Source organism: Lissotriton vulgaris, chromosome 8 (genome assembly GCF_964263255.1).
Source record: "Lissotriton vulgaris chromosome 8, aLisVul1.2, whole genome shotgun sequence".
Classification (NCBI taxonomy): Eukaryota; Metazoa; Chordata; class Amphibia; order Caudata; family Salamandridae; genus Lissotriton; species Lissotriton vulgaris.
Genome location: NC_141696.1, coordinates 1,463,107,943 through 1,463,124,746, shown reverse-complemented (window position 1 = coordinate 1,463,124,746; position 16,804 = coordinate 1,463,107,943). Strand labels below are relative to the sequence as shown.

The 16,804-nt window shown below is 44.7% G+C and overlaps 1 protein-coding gene across 1 annotated transcript in view; it reads right to left on the bottom strand.

Annotated features, from left to right (window-relative positions):
• The window catches only part of LOC147698928 (galactosylgalactosylxylosylprotein 3-beta-glucuronosyltransferase 1-like), a 430,388-nt gene that overhangs the window by 144,159 nt on the left and 269,425 nt on the right, over nt 1–16,804 (bottom strand). The window contains exon 2 of the mRNA XM_086933531.1: nt 5,120–5,271. Within this exon, the coding sequence (XP_086789657.1) occupies nt 5,120–5,231 (112 nt within the window). The 5' untranslated portion in view covers nt 5,232–5,271. The remainder of the gene's footprint in view (nt 1–5,119; nt 5,272–16,804) is intronic.

Below are 16,804 nucleotides of genomic sequence, written 5' to 3'. Positions count from 1 at the left end.
CGGTCTTCAAAGAATAGGGCTTTCGCACGTCGCAGGGCGGACTTATAGCCCCTCATTGCAGCACGATATTCTTCTCTTCTAGAAACTTCCCAGTTCTTCCTCCATAGCCTCTCCATCCTTTTACATCCCTTCCTAAGGGTACGAAGTTCTACGGAGTACCATGGAGCCGAGCCAACTCGTTTCTCCCTCTTTTGAACTCTCTTTTTAGGGATCAGAGCGTCCAAAGAAGCGGATAACCAGTTGTTGATATTGTCATCGGCCTTAACTGGGTCCGACTCAGAAAGAGGGGGCATGTCTACCAGTTTAGAGGTCCAGTTATCGACCGATAATCTGGACCAGGCTCTATCCACTAGGAAGGCCTGTTTGGTACTTGTAGGTGGTAGGTCAATTTGCCAAAGTGCTGATACCAGAAAATGGTCTGACCATGGAAGGGGAAGGGCCAGCCTAGCTGTAAAGCGGGGAATGTTCGGAAACATCGGGTCGAGTAGGTGTCCCTTTTCGTGAGTGGGCCCGGAATTAATTAGGTCCAACTCACACTCTTTTAAATCGCTCTGGAGGTCCAGAGCCGTTTGGTCAGTGGGCTCGTTGAAGTGAAGATTTAGATCACCCAACACCATGAAATTGGCCGTAGATGCGGCCAGGATCGTCACTGATTCTACAAGGGAACTCACAAAATTACCCAGTGCGCCCGGAGGCCGATAGATCAACAAACCTGATATTGACACTGTCGGGGATATCCTGAGAGCGAAGTGGCAGCTCTCACAGTCCGAAAGTTGGCCATTCTGTGCCCTGCAAACAAACAGGCTCCTGTATACGATAGCAAGGCCGCCCCCTCGCCCCTCTGGTCTATCCACCTGACAGATAAGGTAGCCCGGCGGAAGAGCTTCCACAATGTCCGCATCGGAACTAGGAGTTAACCAAGTTTCCGTTAGAAACAAAAGATCTAGAGCAGAATCTTGGATGAGTAGATTGACTTCTGTCGAATGACGTGGGAGGGATCTACAATTCAGTAGACCTACAACCAGGTCGTTCTTCCCTTTAATAGCGGAGTGATTCCTCTTTGCCCCCCCAACTGAAGGGGGAGAAGGGCATTGAATAGAAGGATCATCGCTATAAGACAATAAGTGCCGAAGAGCCATGAGTTTGTCGCGCTCATAAGCGCGCCTCATGGGAATAGGTTTCGACAGAGTATCAGGCCCTAAGCTCATCTGGGCCCGGACGGGCACAGACGGGCTGGACTCTGGCGTGACTCCGGCGCTGTGACGGAGCTTCCGCTGCGCGTCACCGCTGCGCGTCTTCATGGTAGCTTTAAGTAGGGGCCTCGCCTCCTGTGTCTCCAACTAGAGCACTCGCGGAAGTGGCGCCTGTACAGAGTCCCTAAACTACCCTCAAGATGGGGGCGATGCAAATTACAAGACTAAAGACCCGCGAAAAGCGCGGTGAGGGGCCCAATTTAAAATGCAAGTAAGTGCTACTCTCAAAATTATTATCTAAACAAGGGTACAACAATTAATTAAATAAAGCAATATATTTTAAGAAAAAACGGGCACTCGGTTAAAAACGCGCTGCTAATTCCACGCGCTGTGCTGGCCTAATGGAAAAGCTCCTACGCTCGAAAATGCAGGTGAATAGTGCTGTCCGCTGCCAAATAGGTAGGACGATGTCAAGGAGTGAGCTGCCTGCTCCACTCGTCTTAAGTAGGGGCCTCGCCTCCTGTGTCTCCAACTAGAGCGCTCGCGGAAGTGGCGCCTGTACAGAGTCCCTAAACTACCCCCAAGATGGCGGCGATGCAAATTACAAGACTAAAGACCCGCGAAAAGCGCGGTGAGGGGCCCAATTTAAAATGCAAGTAAGTGCTACTCTCAAAATTATTATCTAAACAAGGGTACAACAATTAATTAAATAAAGCAATATATTTTAAGAAAAAACGGGCACTCGGTTAAAAACGCGCTGCTAATTCCACGCGCTGTGCTGGCCTAATGGAAAAGCTCCTACGCTCGAAAATGCAGGTGAATAGTGCTGTTCGCTGCCAAATAGGTAGGACGATGTCAAGTGTCAGTATGTATGTGCATTGCTGTTTGTTTCATTGTTTCACAAGTATAGTTGTTGTGGTGACGGTTTGTAGATGTAGTGCTGTTGTTTCATCATGGATTATCTCTACCGACACTTGTTTCGTCCTTTTAGGATTTTTTTCAAGGCTATATTCCTATGTAATTGTTTCCAGCTCATAAGTACTGGTCACTCTCACTTGTGGCAGAATGGATTGAAGGAAAATCCCAGTGAATTATTATAGTTGCCTTCAAACCCAAAATAAGTAAATCTAAACAGGTCCTGGGAATAAGATCCACAAAACCAGGAAGGTAACAGGTAGCAGTTGTCATTTTCATGGAACACGTAACCAGAGACAATGTAAACCTGCAAATTGCTTCAGTTAGAGAAGGGTTGACGCAACACTGCATTTATCCCAGCGACCAGGACTTATCACGGTCTGAACAAGAAGCCGGTTTAATTATCTGTAATATTATAAGACCTTCCCCAGGTTAGTACCAGTTTTTGCCCAGTCCCTTCTGTGCCAGGTTACATGTGTGCAATTACTGAGCTGCGCACAACAGTAGTCTCACAGCCGACACACGTGTGCGCATGTTTTCATGTGAAACCAACCCATTGCCCCATATTCTAGGTGGACCCAAGTGGCCTTATCATAAAAGGAGGACACAGGGGGGTAAACAGGCTCAGTCAAACTACCCTAAAGTTACCTCGAGTGTCTCAAGTAGTGAAACTTACCCACAGTAAAGGCAAAAAAACTGGGAAGCCAAAAGCTCAAAAATCTTAGTGAACTAAACTGGAGCACCCCATTCCTACACCCTCCCCCGAACGGGGTCTGACACACGTTTTCCTTTTATTAGCATTTTTCAGGGCAGGCCACAATTGGTTGCTGATTTGTATACAGTTATCTCTTCAAAAGACTTAAGGTTTAAAAGCCTGTTCTGACAGGGACAATTCCAAGGGTGCATCTCTGCCATGTTCCAGGAAACCATTAATTAAACTGCTGTGCTCTTCTGAAGAGGTAAAAGAAGAAATGTTTTATTGAAGTGCAGCATGCGGTGAGTGCTCTGCTTGATGCAACTCTGCAATAAAGAATTAACTCCTTCTGTGCTCATGACAAACTCAGCCCGTCATGACACGCGCGGCACTCACATGCAGAGCTAATTCCCCCGCGGTGCTGAGCGTTCTATACAAACGTGCGTGGTCATGACGAGCTCAGCTCGTCATGAGCACAGCGCCACCGTGCAGCGTGACGAACCGAGCTCGTCACAAGCACCGTGGCGCTGCGCGCGCCCCCTCCCTTCCCCCAGTGCCGCGGGGGAATTAGCCCAGCGGCGAAGGTCTTAATACCAGAACACTGGTTTATATCACAGCGTGATCCTTCCCCGGTGAGTAGCCGTTGGAGTACAGAAAATCTATTGATTTAATGAACACAGAGAGTGTCCGGCCAAACTCAAACAAATCAGCAATCACAAATGTCTTACAGGGCAGGAGCTCCAGTGAGGCAGTCCTGCATTATCTTTTTTCTTTTTTTTTTATCTCACATTGCATAATGATGATAGAAGTAATTCCAAAACTCCTTTTCCATTTTTATCAAGATGCACATACTAATCAGTCGATGTTGAATATAGTTAGGGATTCCAATTTTATCGTATTTATTTTTTTGACATTTCTGGGTGTATTTATCCATATGCATCATTTGCTCATTTTATTTGTATTTATCCATAATAATTTTTTCTTTAGCTTAAAAATGAAGGTGCAATGGCTTTATATCCACATTTATTTAACTGATCAATGTGCACTCATGTATTAATGTCCGCGGGGTTTAGCTGTTTACCATACAGTACAGTCACCTGAAAACATTTGCATTGTAGAATAGGTTAAACCGCCCTACAGCTGCAGTTATTTAGGCTTCAATAGGGAATCTTTTTTTCTTTTTTTAATTCTCCTACCTGTCAATCTGCACAGCTACTGACCTGCCAGTCATTACTGACAGTAGTGAGCATCACCGATAAGACCTCTAATCAGTATATTTCCATATTTAAAAATAAATACAGACAGGAAAATAGAGGGTTTTCTGTCTCTATCAGTAAAAACAGAAAGCTAGGAGCATTAAAAAACTAGCATGTGGAAGGATTAGGGAACTTATTTTGACCTGTTTTGCCTTGAAACACCTTGTTTATAATCTGCTTCTAATTAGCGTCTACAGCTGGATATATAGGTTATGAGTGGGTCGGTTAATTCGGACCTAGGCTTAGTCCTCTGTTGACACATGGGTCGGAATTACGAGTTTGAAGGTATTTAACGCATCCAATAATGATCGAATGCAACCTTCACTAAATTTCGGAAGGTCAAACCTGCCAAAATGTAACATTGGAATGCATACATTATTTACAATATCATGCAGCACATACTCCATCATCAGCAGATTTTAGTGAAAAAAAATTGTCTCTAGCTCAAACGGATTAAATGTTACTAAAAAGGCAGCAACATCTGTTGCTGTGCAGTGAAAGTCCCTTCGCAACTGATCCTCTTTCTGTTTCTATTTGCTGTATTTGAGTGTCAAACTAGAGACAGGTGAAACCTGTGCCCAGATAGTGTTAACATGTGCAAAAAAAGTAATGAGATAATTCCATCGCATGATGTGCTGTTATGTCACATAATTTTTCTTAATTTTGCAGCATAATTCAGTAACCCCTGCTGCATGATTTGGACCTCCCATTCCACATAATTCCAGTGGCCCTGCCTATGACAGTTGCAGCACTAGGACTGTTTCTATATAGCTATGTAAATTGAGTAATCACTGAGCAGGTTAGCTCTCTTGTGGTATTTTGGAATTCCGAAGGGCCCTCAAAGCCTGGCTGTGGGAATCAGCCTCCGGAACCTGCAAGCTCCTGGGTACCGCATCGGGTGATTAGCCGTGCTTTATAAATCATGATTGATTGATTGATAGGCAACATAGTGATTTGACATGTGGGGTTAGGGATCATAAAGTAGAGTGAAGGTGAGGGGGATACAGTTTAAAAAAACAACGGAAAGTTATGCACAAAGTGACTTTTCAAAAGTGTCTTACTTCTCAGGAAATGGAGATAGCGCGTGGTTGGGTACTGATGCCACACGGTCAGCAGCAGGGCCCAGGGCAAGGCGATGAAGAGGGTGGTGAGAAGGTTCCGTCTCCTCAGCATGCTGCACAGGCTTGCCACAAACCCCGGGCCATTTCTTTACCTACAACAAAAGCGCAAGCAGGTCAGTGGTGTTAGCAAACATTAGGGGCCCGATTCACAGAATGAACTTAAGACTCAATCCCAAACTTACTACTATTTTGGTATTCACAGAATGCACTTACTACTTTTGGCATTCACAGAATGAACTTACTACTTTTGGTAGTCACAGAAGATAGGATTTTGTCTTAAGTTTGTCTTAGGACAAACGTAAGACAAACTTAAGACAAACTTAAGACTGACTTAAGACAGACTTAAGACAAAATCCTAACTTCTGTGAATACCAAAAGTAGTAAGTTCATTCTGTGAATGCCAAAATGAGTAAGTGCATTCTGTGAATACCAAAATAGTAGTAAGTTTAGGATTGAGTCTTAAATCCGTTCTGTGAATCGGGCCCATACAAGGCAAAGTAAAGTGAAATCACAAAATTTTCCATACAACGTATGAAAAGCCATTTGTACTATTCTGAACCCACCCTAGAAGACAGGAGAGTGTACTGCATGTGAATCTATAACAGAAAAAGCTGAAAACTCCTTGTTACAGGTAAGTAACGTTTTTCTTCTATTTATAGCTACAGGTAAAACATCATACGCAACCCTAGGTTCCTAAGACTTTGTATCAAGCTTGCGGTAAGATTTGTGTCCCTGTTCCCAAACTCTTCTCATATCTGACTGAACCTGCTGGACGTGTTGCCAGCATCACTCTCACCATGAGTTGGGACTGAAAGAAGTATTCTAAACTTTTGCTTCCTATCCACAGGGCCACACTCCACTAAGTATATTTGGGCATCCAACACACTTGACAGGACCCCTAAGGCATTCTATTTCAGTTTAACAGCTTGTTTCATTTATCATACATTCTCAAACATCCATGAGCTTCCAAGGCATTCCTGTCTGCATGGAACAGTAGAGAAGTGCATTAGGAGCACAGGGTACTTGTGCAGCTAGGGTTAGGCTTAGCCACCTATTTACTCAGCATGCTTGCTTCACTTTAGTCATTCTAATCTGTGCGAGGCGTTGGATACATTTTGTACATCACAGATGGTGTTTGCATGATTTTCCCTCTCCTCTCATAACCAGAGTCTTTTCAAAATGTGGAGTTGTCATTTCTGGCAAAGCTCTAGCTTTGGTCCCAGCTCTTGTCTCTTGCTTATGCTTGACATGCCTGGCTTCATGGGATGCTGCTCCTGCCCCCACAGTTTCCAGAACTGGACCTATCAATCTATGTCATACAATGCCCACGTGCAGCTCCCTGGCCTGTGACTGTCTTTTACTTAGGTTATTGAAAAAACGATGGCCAGGACGCCGGCCAGGAGTACCGACGGTTAGAGCGGTGCTTCATTCTTCCCCTGAGCCACAGCCAGGTGGGGTGAGGCCATCTTACCTTACATGTCTAGTGTGTACAGACTGTAAGGACACCCTGAACATCCAGGTGACTGTTTGCACTTGTTGTGTGTTCTTCTGGGTGTTACTTGTTTTACCTACTTGTTTCTTTCACATGGTGTAGTAGCTTGTTTTGATTTTCGGTCCTGATGAAAGCAATTGACAAAATCAGTCGCTAAATTGCTGAAACTAGTAGACCACACTGCCCTGAGGCTGTCCACATCATTGGTCAGTGAGCAGGCGTATTGTTTTTAACATTGGTACGGTGAGCACGATTGGAATAAAATCTTTGTTGAGTGCTTAGCCCTAACCAATTTTAAACCCACTTCTTTTGGTTTTTTTGTTCCTTCACATCTTTTTGTGCACTACACACCCCAGTCCCATTTTGTTTACCACTTACTAACATCAAGTGGTACACCACACGTTCGTCCTCTTATTCTAGCGAGGCTACCCCCTACCACCGGGTTGACCTCCTAAGAGAGTATCGTTAAATCTCTGACGGGTGGTTCGGATAAAATTCCCAAATGATGAAGGGCGGATCCGAATGGTGACTGATGGGTACTTGTCCTCATCCACGGAGAGCTCTCTATGTCATTACTTGGTTGTAGGGGTGAGTCCCGGTTTGGTTTCTTGTATATGGGCACACCTACCTTAGACCCTCTGGTACCTTTGGTATGTATTGAAAAAACGATTCATCGGCGTCCAAAAACAAAGTAACCCCACAACTAGCACAAACAAAATACTGGATATTACACAGGCTACACTGGACAGCAGCGAAGCTAGAAACAGTGGGGGCGAGCGAAAGCGGCACCTGCTGGAATTGCCATAAAGCAAGGGGAGACCTACCTCACATGCTATATGACTGTACCAAAGTCAAAACGTTCTGGAACAAAGTCTACAACCTCATAGACACGATCACAGGCTGCCAGATACACAAAGTGGCCTAGAAGGTATAGCCCTGGCCTTCCTAGCACCCCAGCTTGAATCCAAAGTACTGCCAGGGAAGACATGTGGGAAGCCCTTGACGCCCACCTGAGGCGGTAAGCACCCACCAACCCCCCCCCCCCCTCCTCTTCTTCTATCTTCTTTTCTTCTCTCTCGGGCTCCACTAAGCCAACAGTACACATTTGTCGAAACTGCCAAGAAATAAGACAAACTGTTTGTTTTTGTATATGTAAAATTTATTTTCAATAAAATATTTTGAAATAAAAAAATAAAAAACGATTGTCCTTTGTTGTTTTTATCGGCATCTCCTTGGAATCTATCAGATAATCTTCCCAAACAAATTGTCCTGATGCAAGGAAATACCAGGTATTTCTGCCAAATTTGGTGTAATTCTCTTCAGCTGTTTTTTTCTGTACCATTGTCTAATTTTATGGAATTTACATAGGGACACTGCGTTTCGGACCTTCCCTTTTTATCTGTCCAAACTTTCCAGAAAGGACCTGAAGTGGATAATTTTTTTAATTTGGGTAGTTTTGTGAAAATTCATCAAACAGCTCCAAAGTTATTAGCAAAACACAAAACAACAGATAGGTGTGTTGTTTTGCCACTTTAGTTGTGATTATTTTGGGAATAGCAGTGTGAATCATAATAAGGCAGTAATTAGCTGTCTTGGCGGTGTCTATACTGTTTGTTTAGTAAAGTAATGATGGTGCTAGCTTTCAGGTCTGGTTCTGGAATGCCTGAAAAGAGAGAAGATCTAACGATGGAGAAAATATTATGGGCTAAGAGGGAACCAAACCATGAATGAGTATAGGGTCCATCTTTGAGCTTGATGTGCAATTCACTATGAGCTCAGTTTCTAAAGACGGTAACCTGTAATAAGAAAATGACTAAGCTCCTCAACTGTAATAAGTTATTACACTTGAGTTATTATAGCCTTATAGCCCACCGTAGAGAGCTATACCGGCTATAAAAGGCCCTCTCCAGCCTTAAAGGCCCGAACCGAAGGTGAGGGCCTTTAACAAGGGACAGGGACTTTAATAGCCGGCATAGCCCAGCAACGAAGGGCTATAATGCAATTAGAACATTCTGTCACTAGAGGACAGAAAGTTCCAACGAAAAAAACAAAGCCTTTTGGGAGCGTGAGGGGATTGGAATCCCCTCAGGCTCCCTGAAGCCTTTGTTCACAGCCAGAGCTGTGAACAAAGAAGCATTGGAATGTTGGAGCTCCGGGCTTATACCAGCCATTATAAGCCCAGAGCACTCCATTGTCATCAATGGAGCTCCCAACATTCCAATGTTCTAATACCTCATAATGAATACGGCCAGAGCCAGCAGCCAAGATGAAAGGCTAGTCAGGAAGCAAATGAACATTTATCAGCTCAAAGGAGAGATTTCCTGCCTCTTGCGACTTATTCTGCGCTACAGCCACTTTAAATTAAACTGAGCAAACTACTAACAGCTTTTTTGTTTTATTAATCTTGATGTGTTTAATTTTTTATGGGTGCAACTACTATATCTTTCAAGGAGCAAGATGTCAAAGATTGAAAGAGTGGAAAGGGTGATGGTGTCAACAGGTATTATAAGAAGTTAAATACTCCGTTAGAAGGACACTTCAAGTCACCTTGACTTCATAAAGGAATTTGGCCTTCGTCCTCTATATGGTCACAAACCTCCTCTGTGACTTGCGATATCCTTATAATATAATGCAGGGGGGTACTTTATCCCTTAAAGAATAGATGCTCATGATAATGAACACTATGCACATCGTTGTGCAATAATGACCACGAGCTCTGGAACTCATGTGCTTGGAAGACTGGCAGCAATCCCCTTGAGTACCTCTCATTGGTGGTTCCCTAGGATATTGCTAAAATCCTTTTAGTAGAGGGTGGTGAGTGCAGAATGAAGGACGGCTGCTTGCATTTAAAACACTGAGGACCGCTCCAGCCCTCACCTCTTCTTCATTTGTCAGCTTCCTTTATTCTAGGTCCTGTCTGAGGTTTCCATCAGAGCCGGTCCCTTGTGATTGGACCTGCCCGGTGAAGCGTGGACTTCAGTCCTCAATGTGCCCGCTCTAGCCAGAAAACCCTTTGTGAATAAAATCTCTCTCCCAGCCTGGCTTCAAACTCTCAAGATGCGCTGGCACTGATTGGATGTTGACTGTGCAGGCATGTGTGGAGCACCTGACCCAGCAATCCTAAAGTGTCCACAGATAAAGACACAGAGAATTGATAGTTCTATAGTGCCCCCACCAGAGGCCAGATCAGAGACAAGATACCCTAACAAGTGATTAGTGAGCACAATCCCTAACAGTGACAATATTTTGTTTGTGCTTGTTGTCATCTTTGTGCAACCCCTCACTTGACGGTACCTGGTTCCCACCAGCCTCAGGCTAGCATGCATGGAGTAATTCCCTCATAAGTAAGAGCAAACTACAGACCCACACTTAGACGTCTCCTGACCCTGCCTTGTCGTGCAGACCCTCTTGCCCTGTGCCCTAGCCAGAACCAGATCTCTCGAAAAGGTTCTGCATAGTCGGGTGTCTGTCCTTGTGCCTGCTGACACACACCTCGTTAGACGACGTGGGTCGGACTCCCGTCTGTCCACTTTCAGTAGCAAGATCTGACTCCTGGACTTGCCACTATTGCCCTCCAAGTCACGCAACACCCATTTTCCTAAGAACTGGCAAACCCTAGCCATACAAAAGGAGTAACCCTATTTTTCCACTGCCACAACATTTGACTATGGACACTGAGACACTTGATTTTGCTTTGTGTGGGTTCTGTTTGGGTCCCTTGCGGGCTGTACCCTTTGCATTCTGTGGCTTTACAAGCGTTGGTTCACAACTGGTTAGCAACGATGGACACTGGTTTCAGAGTCTCTCGGCGACAGTGGGAGGATAGGATTACACCTTGTTCTCTTCTTTTATTGAACAACACAGTGATCACAATCAGTTGCTGAATGCATAGAGTATATATTCTGTGTAGGAGGATGCACAAAGCTGCAAATGCATCAATAGTGCCATGGTGTTGCATTACACAATTTGTTGATTTTCAATGCTTGTTAACTTTTTTAACTCTACATATGTGTACATATTTTTAGGGATAATTAAAGTGCTGTCCTTTCACAGAAAATACCTCTCGATAGACATCTCACCTTTCTGGTAACTGCGACAAGTGTCTTTTCTGTAACTGGACTTCACCCTCACACCTCCTACACTGAACCGGGCCTTGACTGCGCGAAGCAACCCATAGAGTCAAGGAGAGGGGTCGAGCACCCAGTGCCCAGGTGTTTGGAGAACAACTGCAGCCTTTCCTATCTCATCTCAATATTGCACGATTATCCCTGAGACTATGAGATTTCATACAAACATGTTTATGTTTAAATCTGTCTATCTGCAAACAGATAGCATCTTGCATTGTGTAACATTCATGCATTTACTTATGCAGAGCTTCCATCAGATAGAAATTTCTTTGTACAAAAAAAAACTAGCGCATGGAACCTTTTTGCTTTTGGGGAAACACTTTCCCAAATTTCCCATTAAATATGTGTGCTCTCCGTCCCCAATCCATCCCAGAAACTTACTCGCTTTTGAACTTGACAGGAGTATATTTGATTGAGTTGTTGGTGAAGGCTCCTTCAAGGGTGTGGGTGTTCACAAACATGTTTACCGGTGGACTCATCCATGAACCTCCACTTCTAAATTAATGCATGTGGACATTGCATCTTACTGGCAGAACCTCCACATTCACACATGCAATGTCTGCATTAAATATTCAACAAATGTAATTCTGCAAAGTAGAATCACAACAATGCAAGCACTAACCGAAAAGAATGCACATCTAAATGAAGCAGGCCCGCGGTGCCTCCCAAAATCAGCACACTTTTAGAAGCAACAAAAAATCAAATAAATCAATAACTTGACTCTGATATTTTGTTCGGAAAAAAAGAGATAAATGACTTTGAAAAGCATAAAGTTTGTGAATTGAATAAAGAATAAGTAGTATGTGACCACAATTACAAATGTTACTGTATGTGTATATCTATGTTCACTAAAAAAGCAAAGATTCCTGGGACTTTATAGCTAGTCAAATTTCACTCATGCCCCCGCAATGCACTGCTTATGACCTCACATATTACATCACTCCTGACATGGTCAGTGACATCACTGATGGCATCCCCTGGGGCCGGGCCTTTAATCTTTTTTTTTAAAAGAGGAGCCGCATGGCCCCCCCCCCATCCTGGGCCTATTTTGGCCCCGGCGGCAGGCCCCTTTTCTTTTTTCTTTTTTTTTTTAAAGGGATGGGTTCTGCTCGGCCCTCCTCTTGAGGCCAATTTCGTGCCTGGGAAACCCATATCCCAGGGCCAGGCTTTTATATACATATATTTGTTTTTAAGTAAGTGGGTCCACGCAGGCCCCACCTCCCCAGGTAGATTTCGGCCCCTGGGACGCCAACCACCTGCACCAGGCCTGCTTTTTCTTTTCTTTTTAACACACAGGGGCAGAGCAGCCCCCTTCCAGGCCATTTTCAGCCCCGGAGACCCCATCCCCGGAGACAAGTCACTTTTTGGGAGCCGTGGTGGAAGCCTGCTGGCTCTCCGCCTCCTACGGGAGCCGGCATTGCTTTTACTCACATGGAGCCGCTGGCATGCAGCTCCCTGTGTGTAAAAGCAAAGTGTGCTCCTCTTTGAGCAAGCAAGAACAAAATACCCTTGCTTACTCAATGTGGAGAGCACTATTTACTGTGGGATGGCAGAAGCAGTGCCCCCGCCATGTCATAGCAAACTGCAATGTCCCGGTCGTGGGCATCCCAGGACATTGCCGGAGCTGGCCCTGGGGGGTGGTGTTCCCCAGGGCCATCTACGGCTCCGGGAGCGGAGGCGCATGGCCCCTCTCCTTTCTTAATTAAGCCCTGGGGAAGAGGTGGTCTGCAACAGACCCCCTTAATTATTCTATTTGTGCCCGGGCGAGGTGGCGGTACCCGGACTGTGGGGAGGCCAGGCGCCCCCCCCTCCACATTCCTAATGTAAAGTGCCCCGGGAACGTGGTGGTCCCCAGGGCAGCAGGGGTGGCCTTAGGCCCTCCCCTGATTTATTTTTATAGAATAAAAGTGCCCCGTGGAGGTGGCAGTCCCCAGGGCTGCGCGGCAGGCCAAGGGCCTCCCCCACATTATTTTCATATAACATTTGTGCCCCGGGGAGGTGGAATCCCTGGGGCAGCGGGAGAGCCTTAAGGCCCCACATATAATTATATAACTGCCTCGGGAAGGTGGCGGGACCTAGGGCTTTGAACAGCTTGAAGAGAGGGGCCCTGCGCGCCCCCTCCTATATTTTAATAATCCCCCCCGAACCTGCCCACCTGGGGACCAAAATTAAAGGAAGCACAGGAGCCTGCACTTTGTTTTAGTTTTTTCATTTTTGGCGTGAGTCGCGGATTCAGTGCGACTCCTGACAAATTATTTTTTTCAAAATGCTTTTTGGCCCGGGTGGGAGAGGGGCAGAGGGGGGAGCCCTCTGGTACCACCCCAGAGGCCATGGGGGCAGGGTGTTTCAACCCTGCTCCCTTATATTTTTTTAAAATATTTTTTTCTTGGACTCAATTCAACAGAGTCACAAGATGGTAGCCAACACTTCCTGGTTTGAACTGTTTGCAGTCAATCAGATCTCAGGCTCAAGATCGGGATGGTTCTCAGATCCTTTGCATCCCTAGACATACAATTGTGAATTTCTTTAAATGTATCTGCAACTACTGAACAGATTCACAGCATTCAACAAAAAGGTCGCTTTCTGGGCCAAGAGCTGACTTTCTCAAACATTTGGTGTAATTCAATTCAGAAGTTCGGGCTGTAGCCATGTCTAAAGCTTTATATGGAAATTATCATGGAGAAAAAAGCGGTTTGGGACCCCCCTTTCCTCTACTTGACGGATCAGCCTGAAGTTTTCAAGACAGCAGCTGAAGTGAGTGGCACATAAGTTTTGAAAATTTCACAAGCCTTTGTCAAACGGCCCGAAAGTTATTGGCAAAACAAAAAAAAGCTTTTCCTATGGAAACCTGGTCCTAACTATAACTACCAACTGGCGACCGCCAGCAGGTAATATGTAAAATAGATAGTACAAGTCAAGAGTAGGTGCCTCACAAAGTTGCATAAAAGATTAAACAATTTGCATGAACAAATAAATGCACATTTATAACACCAGCAATCCTAAGGTTTGTGACAGGTGAGGTGGGTGTCATATAGTTGGTCAAGGACATAGTTCAGCTGCTCCCATGGTAGGTGATATGCTACCGACTCAGAGATGCTCTGGGATTCACAAGTACGAGCCCAGGCTAGAGGATGGCCAGGACTGTGCATGGTGATGGCTCTGCCCTGTGATTGCTGCTCTTCCCTACACAGTATCTGTGCATGTTTGGCTAAGCTTAGAGGTATGGGGTGGCATAGAACATCAAACTGTACTGAGCTGGCACCGGCATCTCTCTGCCCTGCTGGTCTGGGGAGAATGGCGGAGAGGTCTAGATATTATGATGTGAGTCTGTGTTATCCACAGCTGAACTCTGAGTAACTCTCTGCTCCTATCAAGACCAAAGCTTCGAGTAGCATCAAGGTCAGAGCTCTGGGCATCACGAGTAAAGCAGAAAGATAGCTCAAAGTGATGATAGGTTATAACAATAAGAAATGTTTTTGGTGTGCAAAGCAATATAAACATAGGCTCTCTACTTAAGTTTTCCTACAATTATCATCTAAGCTTCGGTTAACCCTGGTATTTTTAAGGCTATGAGTAGATGAGGCTGGGGGCTGCCTGGAGCAGGGCTGTGTTTGGGGCTGGGTGTGAGCCTGAGTGTCTTCAAGAGAAGTGTCTGGGTCAGCCTGGGTATCCCCAGGAGCAGAGATGTAAGGCACTTGGGGCCAGATGTAGGTAGCCCTTCACCGGTCGGAAACGGCCGAAAATACTGATTTTAGGCCGTTTCCGACCGGTAAAGGGCTATGGAGATGTAGGGGCCAAAAAAACGTACATTTTCGGTAATTTTACCGAATCGGTAATTTTACCGAATCGGTAAAATTGCAGAATCAGTAAATTTACCGATTCTGTACATTTTACCGATTCGGTAAATTTACCATTCGGTAAAAATACCGAAAATGTATTTTGTGATGTAGGTAGCACTTCTAACAGTGCTACAGGGCCTTTAGAATTTGGTATTTACCATGCAATACAATTGCATGGTAAATTACGAATTCTTGTGTACATGCACATCTGTGCTTGTACACCTGTGCCATGTGGCACACAGACATGCCCTAAGGGCAAGTATGTGTGTCACATGGCGCAAAAGCCAGTTACAGGGGTGCAACAGGGTGTCAAAGTGACACCCTGTCCCCCTTTGCAATTCTGTATTTTTACTGATTCGGTAAATACCGAATCTTACCGATTCGGTAAAAAATACAGAATTTTTACCTTCATCTCATTTACAGATTCATAAATACCGAATCGGTAAAATTCGGTATTAATGAATTGGTAAATGAGATTTACCTACATCTGGCCCTTGATTATTATCAGAAGGAGAGCTGCTCTTATTAACTCTAATATCATTTGAACCCATCATAGATGACTCTGGGTTTTAGAGCCCAGCTCAGAGTGACTTTACAAGGCTGAAGACACAAGCTAGTGCACACAAATACACCCTGGGACATCATGCAGTCACTGTGCACAGCTGTGCAGAGAGTGGGCATGCTATGTGAATTTACACAGATAAAAAACAGACAACAACTCAGCAACAACTCTTTCTTTAACATCTTCACAGACTTTGTGATCACTCCAAATGCTTTCCAGCAACAAGGATGGCCCCCTATGGGTAATGATTCCAATAATGTCATAAATGTGTCTTTCTTTCAGCAGTTAACCATGATGAGGACTTTAATCTCCTTCACAATAGTCTGAGGCCACACTGCCAAGATATCAATCTCTCAGCCTTGTCTGGATGCAATAAATTAAGGAGTGTTGTTTCATAGCTCTGTATTCTTCAGGGGTGTTTTTTCATTAGATAGCACTATTATGGAACAATATTTCTACGGTGCTCCATTCTGTTTATGTGTTTTATAGAAACCCACTGAAGTACCAGAGCGCTAAAATAGGTCATAAATGAGTTTCCCGCTGCTATTCGAATTTTGATCAGTAGAAAAACAGGATGCATTTAAAAAAGAAAAAATGAAAAGTTTCCTTTTCTTTTTTTTAATAGTAGGCAGTGGTCCATGGGACTATTGCCTGCACTTAAAAAATGTTTGCGCCCACATTCACAAAGGAGAAGGGGTGCTTTGGGGACCCCTTCCCGTATCGGAATGGGTCCATCTCACAGAGTTGATAAAATGTGAATGTTTTGGGACCGCATTGAGGTCGCAAAACATTCATACATTCCCCTGCAACTCGTTCTTAGGAAGGAACGCCCTTGGCACGCCCCTTTCGAATACCGACTTGAATAACCTAGTAGCGATTCATTAATCGCTTACAGAATCACAAATAGGGCTTTGTACACTTACAAATGCTTTTTTCCAGGTTGCAAAGGGCTCGATTTTGTGAACCAAGCAGTTTGCAAGCTGAAAAAACCTTCGTACTTGTGGCTCTTAGCTCATTTGCTAAATCTTCTCCTCCAGTAGCACAGGTATTTTTGAATGAGCATTGATTCTGGTGAGCAGACCCCAAATAGCCAGCTCTCCCACTCTGAAAATTATTTCTGAGTCGCCATGGGTGTATCCACACAGCTGCAGTGGTTCAGTGACATCGAGGCCCAGGGGTGAGAGGGGCCTAGGCTGCCCCCCACCATGAGCATTTACTCACTGAGTAGCCTACTCACAGTTTGATGTGTCAATGGCTGCCTCATGTAGGGCTCTGTGCCAGCTATTTGTGGGTTGGATAAGCCTCCACAGAACCAGTCACTGGAAGAATAACATTTCAGAGGCAGAAGCACATGTATCAGTGAGATATCTGGTACTTTATAATAGCAGACATTCAGTTTTCCTATTAAAAAATATACTGAGTAATAAGCGGGCCCTGAAGAAGGCGGGATCTTGAAATAACAGGATGAGGCTGAAACGACGCAGTCATGGCTTTTTAGCACTTTTAATGTCCTGATGGTGGCCCTAGCCAATATCTAGCAATTGCATTAAGAACTGTTCTGTACTGTCTATCAAACAGAGAGGAATTGGAGAAATGGGTGGTTTA